The 12,668-nt window shown below is 26.1% G+C and overlaps 1 protein-coding gene across 1 annotated transcript in view; it reads right to left on the reverse strand.

Moving 5' to 3' along the window:
- The window catches only part of LOC145836887 (lysosomal cholesterol signaling protein-like), a 32,336-nt gene extending 23,500 nt beyond the window's left edge, over positions 1-8,836 (reverse strand). Inside the window, exons 1-7 of the mRNA XM_082944660.1 lie at positions 8,686-8,836; positions 7,489-7,710; positions 6,206-6,329; positions 4,220-4,272; positions 3,938-4,052; positions 2,912-3,067; positions 2,330-2,537 (exon numbers count right to left, since the gene is read on the reverse strand). Of these exons, the coding sequence (XP_082800786.1) occupies positions 2,330-2,537; positions 2,912-3,067; positions 3,938-4,052; positions 4,220-4,272; positions 6,206-6,329; positions 7,489-7,710; positions 8,686-8,821 (1,014 nt within the window). The 5' untranslated portion in view covers positions 8,822-8,836. The remainder of the gene's footprint in view (positions 1-2,329; positions 2,538-2,911; positions 3,068-3,937; positions 4,053-4,219; positions 4,273-6,205; positions 6,330-7,488; positions 7,711-8,685) is intronic.
- Between the last annotated feature and the right edge of the window lie 3,832 nt (positions 8,837-12,668).

The following is a 12,668-nucleotide window of genomic DNA, read 5'->3' on the forward strand; positions in this document are numbered from 1 at the left end:
GATTGGTGCCGATAGTGCGGTACATACCACCATAGAGGTTGCCATCTGAATAATTATTTTGTTATTATTAGTAAGTGAGAGACCATGCTGATATGTACATGATTGGTGCCGATAGTGCGGTACATACCACCATAGAGGTTGCCATCTGAATAAAATTATTTTGTTATTATTAGTAAGTGAGAGACCATGCTGATATGTACATGATTGGTGCCGATAGTGCGGTACATACCACCATTGAAGTTGCCATCTGAATAATTATTTTGTTATTATTAGTAAGTGAGAGACCATGCTGATATGTACATGATTGGTGCCGATAGTGCGGTACATACCACCATTGAAGTTGCCATCTGAATAATTATTTTGTTATTATTAGTAAGTGAGAGACCATGCTGATATGTACATGATTGGTGCCGATAGTGCGGTGCACACCACCATAGAAGTTGCCATCTGAATAATTATTTTGTTATTATTAGTAAGTGAGAGACCATGCTGATATGTACATGATTGGTGCCGATAGTGCGGTACATACCACCATAGAGGTTGCCATCTGAATAATTATTTTGTTATTATTAGTAAGTGAGAGACCATGCTGATATGTACATGATTGGTGCCGATAGTGCGGTGCACACCACCATAGAAGTTGCCATCTGAATAAAATTATTTTGTTATTATTAGTAAGTGAGAGACCATGCTGATATGTACATGATTGGTGCCGATAGTGCGGTGCACACCACCATAGAGGTTGCCATCTGAATAATTATTTTGTTATTATTAGTAAGTGAGAGACCATGCTGATATGTACATGATTGGTGCCGATAGTGCTGTACATACCACCATAGAGGTTGCCATCTGAATAATTATTTTGTTATTATTAGTAAGTGAGTGACCATGCTGATATGTACATGATTGGTGCCGATAGTGCGGTACATACCACCATAGAGGTTGCCATCTGAATAATTATTTTGTTATTATTAGTAAGTGAGAGACCACGCTGATATGTACATGATTGGTGCCGATAGTGCTGTACACACCACCATAGAAGTTGCCATCTGAATAATTATTTTGTTATTATTAGTAAGTGAGAGACCATGCTGATATGTACATGATTGGTGCCGATAGTGCTGTACACACCACCATAGAAGTTGCCATCTGAATAATTATTTTAATATTAATTTATTTTACATCTGTTAGTTCATTTTATGTTATTGGTGCCGACATACTACCACTACAGTTGCCATCTGAAAATAATTATTTACTTTTTAAGTCAATTTGTATTTTGGCATAACAATAGATTTAATAACACATAGTTGCAATGATTATAAGATTTTTTTGTGTGAGAAGCATGTTTTAAATTTCTGTTTTACATTTTTTTAAGTAACATTACAAATAATCATCATTTTGTGTTTGAAATTATTTTATTTTGAATTACACACTGCCACTTAAGTTGTTATCTGTTTATAAGAAAACAAACATTTATTTTTAAAGTCAGTTTCTTTTAAACGTGAAATAATGCATGGTTATTGCAAGGAAAAAGCAATTTTTGTAAATATCAACATTGATTTAGTTAAACGCACATGACCATCTAACTTGCAATCTGTTTACAAAAATAAAACAAAACTTTTTGAAACTTTAGTTTAAAATTTCATTTATATTGAATTTTTTTTGTTTAATACTGCAAATAATTTTTTATCTATATTTAAACTATTTTCGAATTAAGCATTATGTTACTATCTGTTCATAAAAAAATGTATTTTAAAATTTAACTAATATTTTTTATCTAAAACTTTGCTTCTGTAAAAAATAGTTGAATTCTTTTTTTAATTGTTAGCAATAGTGACTGATACAATAGAAAACTGTTCTGTTTTTGTTTTAATTTAAAAAATACATTGGCAACATTTTAGATGAAACAATAGAAAAATATTCTAGTCAACATCCGATTGTTGGCATAACTCGAATGAACACGATTTTACTTAGAAAAGTAATCAAAACAAAAATCAAAATTTACAAACAAACAAAAATTATAAAAAAAATATAAACTTGACTTATTTTTTTCAAGCCATGTAGATATTTTTTTGGTAAAATCTAGCTACAAACGATTTTTTACATATTATAAAACGAAATTTATCTATTTTTATTGAAAAACTTCGTTATTCTAAATAAACAAAAAATTAAAAACCAACCCTATCAAATTTTGCTTAAGCTAAGTAAATAATAAATTTTGTAATTTTCTAGCCATAAACACAGTTATATACTTACTATAAAACGAAACTTATCTATTTTTAATGAAAAACTTCGTTATTTTAAATATCCAAAAAAACAAAAAACCAACCCTATCAACTTCCTTATTGTACTGTGAGGCGAATATGATGACTGTTGGTGCAGAAGGTATTGTACCGTACAAGTACGTGAAATCGGCTAACACGTTGATGTAGTCTGCCTCATCGGTTATGTTTGCTGTTACATTCATACCTGGCTGCACCAAGTCCTCACTGCCGAACAGAAACATAAAGTTTCTTGCTAGTATCGGCAGTATAAGTCTGTGGAAAATAGAATTTTTTATTCAGTAGACAGAAAAAAGTTATTGGATTTATGCCAATAGATTACAAGGCAAAAGTACCAGTCTGTATAAGTAATTTTTATGGTGCATATAAAACCAAATTTATCACATTTGTGTTAAAAAATTACAATACTAAAAATTATTGGCAGCATAACTCTGTTGCAGAATTTACTTTAAGAAATAAAACAGATCTTACTGTAGTTCAGCTACCTTTAAATTCAGAACTAAAACAAAAAGATTATAAAGTTTCTAAATTATGCTAAAAGGCGTAAACTGCTTTTTAGTATAATGAAGACGTAGTTTTATCTATCAAAACTCCAATTAAAAATTTTAATTAATATAAAATTCAAAAACATTTTAGCGGCAACGAGTCCCGCTATGGTGAACAGTCCGGGCCCCTTCTGGCTTGATATGTTTCCGACCATGGTCGTGCCCAGGTAGAACAACGCGCACGCAGCGAACGCATCACTAGCCGTTGTCGATATGCTGTTGAGTGCGGCTGGGAGCACGCTGTTTGAAATAAATTTAGTTATTTTATTTTCATATAATTTCTGTTTGAAATGAATTTAATAAATATTGATATAAGTATAATGTTGTTGATATGTTGTTGAGTGCAGCTGGTAGGGTTCTGTGTTGAATTAGTGAATAAATAATAAAAAAGTTAAAATTTTGAACAAGTGTGGTTGTAATTTGTATAGTGTAAAGTTCGTTTATTATGAACTCGAATATTCAGCAAACAATTTTAGCAGTTTGATGCCAATGGATAGTTTCTGTAAAGAAAAAACATGTATATTTCGACTGTAAAAACTAATGAACAAAATATAAGTTTAATATTAAAAATATAAGTATAATATCAAAAATTGTGACATGTGTTATATTATTGTTGAAATGCAGTTAAGTGCAGATGAAAAGTTATTGTAGTAACAAGTATAAATAACAAGTTAATACCTTTTGAATTAAATGTCTAGCAAACGAGACTTTTAAGTTTAGTGAAAGTACTGTGAAGTGAATATATGAATTTCTTAAAACACTTAATAATTTATTGATCATACAATTTGTTATCGTTATTTATTGAGGTTATATTAAGTTGAAACAGCAACTTTACTACAGATGTAAAGTTGAAGTTTACTGGCTGATATATTTCACAAAAACATTGTTTGTTTATAAACTCATATTTACAAATATGACAAATTTACAAAACCTTTTTGAGAATATTTTATTAGATTTACTAAGAAGAATTTGCTATTTAAAAAACTTGAGTTCGTGTAACTTTTTATACCAAAATATTATGCATCATATGTTTTGCGGAAGTAACATATATATAAAGTTATGCAATCAGTAATAAAAACTTTCTTATTTTAAAAACAATAACATACTAACCCATTAAAAATAAAATGAAAGATAAGACCGACAAAGACCATCAACACAACTGGATTTTGTACAAGACCCAAAAGTACTTTCTTCAAAATATGTAAGCCTCCGGGTTTAGTTGAACCTTTAATAAATCATAAATACTATTTGTAAGCATCTATTTTTCAAAAAAAAAAAGAACGATAGATATTTGTTCAAAAATTAAACTTTTTACTTTTGTAAAAATACTAAGATATATATGTTGTTATTTTAAATAAATTTATAATAACAAAAATCGTTAAAAAAACTAACTTTGATCAGAGGAATTTCCAGCAGAGCTTTCTATAGACTGGGTATTTTCAGTTCTGTAATAATTTAAATATAAGTGTATGCTACATGTATAAAAAGTACCCATTTTTTAGCATACGTTAAACTAGATTAAAAAGTGGTAAAACTTTAGTTTTCGTTTAAATTTATACAAGTTAGAAAAAAATCAAAACTTAAACACTTTAATTACATTTGTATTGTAAATAGTTGTTTAATACTTTGAATAAAATAGTTTTAATTTAATTTAAAAACAATTTATTGCATAAACAGTCTCACAAAACTCTACTTTTGTTTTTTATACAAAAACTACTTGCACCAAAGTTTACCAAAACCATAAAAAAAAATCTTTCAAAATAGAACGTAAAAAAGTTTAAGTAGTGAGAATAACTAAATTATTATCACTTTAAATTCTTATTTTGAATAGTATTTGAAATTCTAATGGCATACATATAAAAACCTAGACTGTAAGAAGTAGTTTTTAAAATTACACATACATAATTTTGAATTGGTAATGGTAAATTGTTGATAAAGTAACATTAAATTTAATACTTTAATTATATTCAAAAGATATTTTTACTACAACTGAAAAACAAACTTTAAAACAATAAAATATGTAATAATAAAAAGTTTAAAACTACTATTTTAAAAGTCTAAATTTTTGATCAGAAAAACAGCTTTTTTTATTGTAATTATTAAGTTAAAAAAATTTACAGATCAATTTAAAAATTTACATAACACAAAAATTTATATAATTATAACCTTACACCATTCTAGGAAACTTATAAACTTTTATTTATTTGATTAAGCGTAGTAGCCTAATAAAACATTACAAACTAAACAACAATATTTGATTAACAATAACAACAACAAAATTTGGTTTTGTTTGTAAATAAAACATTGTTTTTCTTCAACACCCACACACTCAGTAAACTTTTCCAGACCCATTTTTTATTATAGAATTTTGTGCTAAATATATACTTTATTAGAATTTAGTAGTTAGACAAATTAAAAACTGTTTTTAGGTATACAAAAGTTCTGGACAAAGGCTGCCACACTGACTCAAGAAGTTTTCCTAAGTTTGTACTAATATTCAATCACTTTATATTATATAACCATGTTCAATTAAAAAAATAAAGAGCTCAGATAAACGATTCAGTGATTCTAAGTGTACTTTACTCTTTGTGGTGCTTCTTTTTAGTGGATACAATTAATTATTACTTCTTGTAAGATTTTACTATAGATATAATTACACATAATGTTTAAATATGACTGGGTAAAATGCTGACCTAGTGTGAAACTTATATAATAACAGTGTTACAACTTTTTAGGAAACTAGTAATTTTTGATTGTTTATATAAGCGTAGTAATTTGAGTAAACATTAAAAATAAAACAAAAATTTTTGTTAACAAGTTATTTAATAAAATATTACTGTGGTAAACAAATAAAGTATGTCTTGAACAACTTTGTTTGATATTTCATTATGTAATGTAACATATGTAGTATACTCCCTTACATTTTTAAAAACCTTAAAACTCTGATTGTAACATTGGGAATAGTTTGGTTACCAGGGTCAAATTACATATAAGGTAGCAAAAAGTTAAATAGTAAAAGTAATTGATAATTAACTAGTGAAAAGGGAAATTTGATAAATGAAGCAAATTTTTCAAAGTTTATTCCATGTGGGCACTATTAAAATAAGTTTCAAAAACCCTGATATTGATTAAGTTTATTTAATTTTTATTAAATTGTTTTATAAACTCCTATTTTTGCAAGATTTAAACTTTTTTAATGAGACAAACTTTTACAGTTAGTTGATTTCAACAAATGTCTGATATTGTTTTAGTTAAACTTAACACAATTAAATTCATAAAGAATAATTATCTATATTATCTATATTCAGTAATTTAATTTAGTTTGAATTAAAAGAAAAACATTTTTTATCATCAAAATTTTCTTCAATAAAAACTAACTTGTACAGTTGATCGATTTCAAGAAATGCAAAGCCAATAGGATTGAGGATGCAAAGTTGAATTGGGGCAAGCAGATAAATGTACTGAAGGAGCTCTGGGTAGCTTTCAGAATATAACACCTGCACTGTAAATGAATAAAATGATATGTTAAGTTTATTATTACTAGAATGTATAACTGTACAAACATTATTAAGTATTTTTTGCTTTACAAAATTTACAAACTACTATAAAAAGTATAGTACACACTATAATTAATTGCTTCAGATAATTCAGATTAATTCTCTTCAGATATACTTTGTTAACTTGATAAGCTTTTTTTAGGTACTAAAGCTTCACAAAACTAAACAAATCAAATAACTTAATTTACTAAAGGTACAAAAAAGTATATATACAAATTGTAATAATTATATAAATTATTTTAGATCAATTACTCTTTTTAAACATTAAGTAAATGTAAGCTTGATCACATTAAAGTTATCATTTTAAGTTTACCTAAACTTCGCTTACACTTAAAAAAATTAATAACCATTTATTAAATCAGTGAAAAACTAACTAATGTTATTTAAAATGTAATAAAAGTTATTAAGGTTGCTAACTTAGATTACTCGAAACTGGTTTGATGACTTTTTTTATTTTAAAGACATTAACAAAGCATTAAAAACATTTTTTAGATTTAAATAAAATAACCTCAAAATATTTAGCCGAATTACTGAAATGAAACCATTATGTTTTGGAAGGGTTTACCTTTACATTTATATGAAATAAGTATTACAACAGTTATAAACTTAAAAATATTTCACATCTCATCTTAATAAAACAAATAAGATTTTGAAACCAGTTTAAAGTTTATATCAAATTATATAATAAAGTATACCATTTCAAAGGTAAGTAATCCAAGTATTTCAATTAAAAATGCATATGGATATAGCAGCTATGAAAGTTGTAATAAAAACTTTGAAACAACTAACTGTTATTGACAGTAGTGTTAGAAGTTTAGAACTTTTATTACTTTCTTTTTTAATTTTTACAAAACTAACTTATAGAACACCCCCATAGCAAAATATTTATTTAAGAACCATAAAACTTATTACCACTGAAAAACAATTTTTTTGACAATTGAATAAAAATATCATCATTTTATAAAAACTGTACCAAACAAATTTGTTTGATACCTCATTGCAAAATATATTTTATACAAACCTTCAAAAAACCTATCAACAATACAAAACAACTGTTGTTAAAACAATTTTTTTATTAAAATTTTGTAAAAAGTATACACCAACTTATCGGGTAGCCCATTGCGAAGTCGTTGGACTGCGTTGAGAACATGCCGTACAAACCGGCTCTGCCCAGATCCCCCCTGCCGATGACCAGAGACAGCACGAACACTATGAAGAAGACGCAGGTCTTGCCCACGAACACGGCCAGCAACAAGGACCAGGTGACCATGCTGAAGTCCAGTTCCACCATGTTCTTGAACAGCAGCATGGGCAGGGCAATGTAGCCTGTGGAAGTGTTTGTACTTGAAAGTTATTTTCACACACAGTTTCAAAGGCGTTTGTTTTAAGTTGTGGTAAATTTGGTAAATGATTCAGATTGTAAGCTGGTTTTCGATTCAGTTAAACTTTATTTTTTAGAATTTCTGATTATGGCGTGTGATAAAAACTTAAAACTTTGTTCTTAACAGGTTTGTTCTTAACTTCTAAACAGAAGCATGTGCCTTTGAAAATGTTAATACATTTGTGTTTTAAAAACAGTCTTTTTTATCAAGCAATGTTTCCAATAAAAACTTTTTGATTTTAGTGTTTTCCTTTACCTACTATAAATCAAAATCTAACACTTAAATTTTGTATTTTTTTCTATAAACACAATACCATATTTGTAAACTATTAACCTATATGGTGAAGCTTAAAAGTATAGAAGTTATTTTTATCATGTAAAAGAAACACATTGTTCAAATTAAACTCTAAAATTTATACATAACTTTAAATTATCATAAAATTGATTAATTGTTTAAAACAAAAAGTAAAACACCTCAACTTACTAATTTTAATACTCATCATAAAACTTTTATTATAAAAACTTACATTAACTGAACCATAAAAACTTTATGTAATTGTATAATAAACTACAATTTAAAATTTTATACAAAACACTTCATTTAAAAACAAGGTCATAACTAGATTTTAATAAATTAATTTTAAGTTAAATTATAACATGCTTAAATGTTAACTTAAAAGCAAAAGCTTTTATAGGACTCAATACTATTAACAACTAGTAAGAACAATAGAAAAAAAATACTACTCTAATGTTTTCTTAATCAGATGTAAAAATATAACAAACATTTAACATTAAAATTTTAATTTCTTAAATGCAAAAATTTTACTCTTACAAAAATGCATACTAATAATCAGTAAATAAACTTTATAAATATTTTTTTATAAGAATATTTATATAGTTAATCAAATAATTTAACAAACCTGTAAGTTTACTTATTCCTTTTGCTTGATTGGATGTTATAAGGTTTAGTCTTCCAACCACATAACCAGATATTATAAAGACAAAACAGTTTACTAAGGCAATAAACAACTTTTCAAAGTTTTCATTTTGTGACATGATAGTTTAAATGTTTTTTAATTGCCTGTAAAATGAAGTTTTATCATTGTGTGCTGATGATACTTTTACAAAAACAACACAAGTGGTTACTTCATTAATAGAGAGACTATAAAATAATGATGCACACCTGAAACAAATAAATAAGTAATTACCTAGCATGATGTTGCAATAATTTCAAACTGAAATTACATAACACTTGGTGTATTTTTTAACAATAAATTTAAATATAGTATTTTTTGCGTAATGTGTTTAGTCTAAATAGATAATATGTTTCAAACAAGCCATATATGAACATAAAAAGTTATATTGTTGTTTAAAAGGTAAACAAGATAATAACTTTTAAGATTGTATTTGTATACTATGTATTTCTTAAGCCAAACTACAATAACTTTAAATTCTTTTTAAGCTAAAATTAAAGATTGATTTTCAGGTAATTATTAAAGAATCTTATAATTTTAAAACCAATTGTACTTAAGTTGAAAATGTTGTTGATAAAATTATTAAAAAATATTAAAACTCATTCATACATCTTAAAAGTAAAAAATAAAATTTTGTAGTGAGATCTTTTGAAAAAATTGAACTTTTCTAACAGTCTCAACTAACCTAATGTATAAAAAGTGAATGCTATGAGCTTAATGAAACTGTATTATGTAATGATGTTGTATCATAGAGATTAAGTAATTAATTTTTCAAAAATCTTACTTTAAACGGGAAATACCCTACAGCACAAGCATTTAGGGACAGTTGTACATGAAATAATGAACTTTGAACATTTAATACATAAAAATGTAAGAATGGTATCAAGATAAATTAAAATTTACAACCTTGAGTGTAATACACTTTAATAACAAATAGCTTACTATAAATTTACTGAAGTTTAAACAATTTAAAGTTGAAACTCCTTTTTGTTTTGTTTCTTGTTTTTGAACAATAAAAAAGCAATCAAAGTAACTAGTCCTAGAAACTGATGTACAAAAACTTTTCGGTTATCAAGTCGCTCACCACTTGGATAGAATTTAACGTCTTTATTAATTTTTTATTGAAATGTCAACTATGATAAAGTTTTCTTTCATTCTACAAATATTCTTACTTTATGTTTCAATATCGTGCTGATGCGTTTTGAAATAGAAAATGTGTCGACTAGCGGCTTTCAATTTTAAAACAACTAAAAGACAAATAAAAATCATCGAATGTGATCTCTTAGCTGTTAAAATTTATTCTCTGTTTACTTCAAAACATTTTTTCTTGATTATTTTAAGATATTAAAGTCAGTTACTGTTAATTTTATTTTTATTTTTGATACTACGAGACTATTGTAAAGCTTAAAAGCACGCTTAAACTGCTTTAAGTAATAGTATTTATGCTTGGTTTCTTAAAAAAAATTAAAGTTATTGTATTATAGTTCATAAAAAAGTATTTATACTCTTAAGATAAAAATATTTAATCATGTTTTGTTTTAAATGAGCTTAAAAATACTCTTTACTCAAAAATTAAAAAGCTTAACCCATACAGAAAGTTTAAACAAGTATTTAAATGGGAACTTTTAAATTCTTTGTTTTAAAGATTTGTTTTTCAATTAGTTTAGTTTTTAACATAAAATAATTAGATTGTACAGTTTGGTAATCTTATCTTTAATTGAGTTAGTTTTGTTTATATTTTTAAAAATAAAAGTACATTTCATAAAGCAACAAACAACGATTTTTTCTTATATTTACGATGTAACATACTATTACATCGTTTGGGTTAGAATCTTGTTTCAAAACTGTATTATTGATCAAGTTTGAAACATAATAAATAAGAAAACCGGAAAAGACCGTGTTACAAAAGCAATTTTGTTTGTTATACATAGAGAAAACAAATTGAAAAAAATGCAAGTTTGAACAAAATATTTAACAAAATTTTCTCTTTTAACAACTTTTTTAACTTTCGGTTTTTTCTCAAACAATAGTAGACTTCAATTTATACCTCGAAAGATAAAAGCTCATAATTGAAATACTGCAATTTATCATAGTGCAATAATTTTTTCTCAAACTTGGACCGTCAGCTACTAAAAGTTACCTGTTCTAAAAGTATGACAATTCTGCTTAGATAAGAAGCTAAAAACGCTTTTTACAGCGCTGTTTCTTTACAGCGCTGTAAACGTTTTGTTTCCAGTCATGTTATGATAACAATTTACGTGTGAAAAAAATAATAAGCAATTATTGCAACTATCGAAATTAAAATTGAATATGAATATCTAATAGGGGGTTGATCTATATTCTAAACTTATAAATTTAAAATTAAGGTAAAATAGAAGTTTAATAAAGTTAAACAAAGATCAGTTTTAAAGTTTATAACAATTAGTGTTCAATTTTTTTTCAAACTTTAAGAAAAAAAAACTTCTAAAAAGGGTTAAAAATTCAATGATTTTAGCCTAAATTCTAGAATAATTTTTTTTTATAATAACTAAAAACTTGTATAGATTTGTAGAAACATCAACAAAATTAATTTTAACAAACAAAACTAATTAAATTATTTAAAATCAAAAATAAGTAAAACTTTATTACAATCAATGCTTAATTAATTACTTTGTCTCAAAAAATTGCTTTTTTTTAAGACCTAATCAGAAGGGTAATGATTTTATTGCTGAATACAAGCTTTAAATTTTATTTCATTTTTTTTTCATTACGTTGGATTTTTGCTTATTTTGCAATCATTATAGCTACTAAATGTAATTCATATTTTATGTGTTAACTTCTAAGCTACTGAAACATATCAAGTAGTGATTGTAAACATTTATTTGTCCTCTTATTATTATTGTAAAATATTAGTATTTGAGCATATTAGTGTTGTAACACAGCTTTTGATAAGATACAAAAATTAAATAAAATATCAACAAGTTTATTTTGATTTTATGTGTTTTACTAAACGATAAAATAAACGCTAAAAAAGTTTAGTCCAATGACCTGGTGTACGAAAAAATCATTTCGGTTTTTGAGTCTAAACCACGGATAAAGTTTAATGTCTTGCCCAGAATTAATATTTAGTAATGTAACTTGAGTAAACTAAAATACAAAGTACAGCTTTAACAAAAAAACAGTTTTTAATAACCAAATTTTTACATTATTATACTCAATATGTATATTGATTATTGTATGATAAAAAAAGCGCTCAAACAGTTTGGTCTAAGGATCTGGTGTACAAAGGAACCTTTCGGTTATTGAGAGTTATCCTATACCTTTATAATTACATCAAAAATTAGGTAATCATCAGGTGTTTAAAATTATTTACTTAGCATAAATATACTAAACAGACAATTTTCAATTTTCTTAATTACAAACAAAGTCTTTTTTATTCAAACAAACAAATTTTCAAAAAAATTTTGTCAGTGTGACACAATTGTAACTAATTATTTTTTTTTACTTAAATATATTGTTTATTGAACGATAAAAAAAATGCTCAAAAAGTTTGGCCTGAGGACTTGGTGTACAAAGGAACCTTCCGGTTATCGAGTCTTACACCACATACAATGCTCCTTGGTTGTGAATGCCATTTTGTAGTTTAAAGTACACCACTTCTAAATTATGTCAGTTGTAAGCTTTACTTTCGACAAACATAAAAAGTTGTGATAAAATAAAGTATGAACAAAATGTATAAAGCAAACAAAGTAAGCACTTGTTGCAAAAAGATTGTTTTTGTTCAACTTACGACTGTATCATCTTCTGTGCTTTCAACTAATTAACTTTAACGACTGCATTTACTGTATTTAGTTTGGGTTTTTTCACATGACTTGCCAAAAATAGATAAGTAAGAGAATGATGAATAAAAAAAGAAATTTAGAATACGATCATATATTGAGACAAAGGCG

The sequence above is a fragment of the Thalia democratica genome, chromosome 5 (genome assembly GCF_965202585.1).
Source record: "Thalia democratica chromosome 5, ktThaDemo2.hap1.1, whole genome shotgun sequence".
In the NCBI taxonomy this organism is placed as follows: domain Eukaryota; kingdom Metazoa; phylum Chordata; class Thaliacea; order Salpida; family Salpidae; genus Thalia; species Thalia democratica.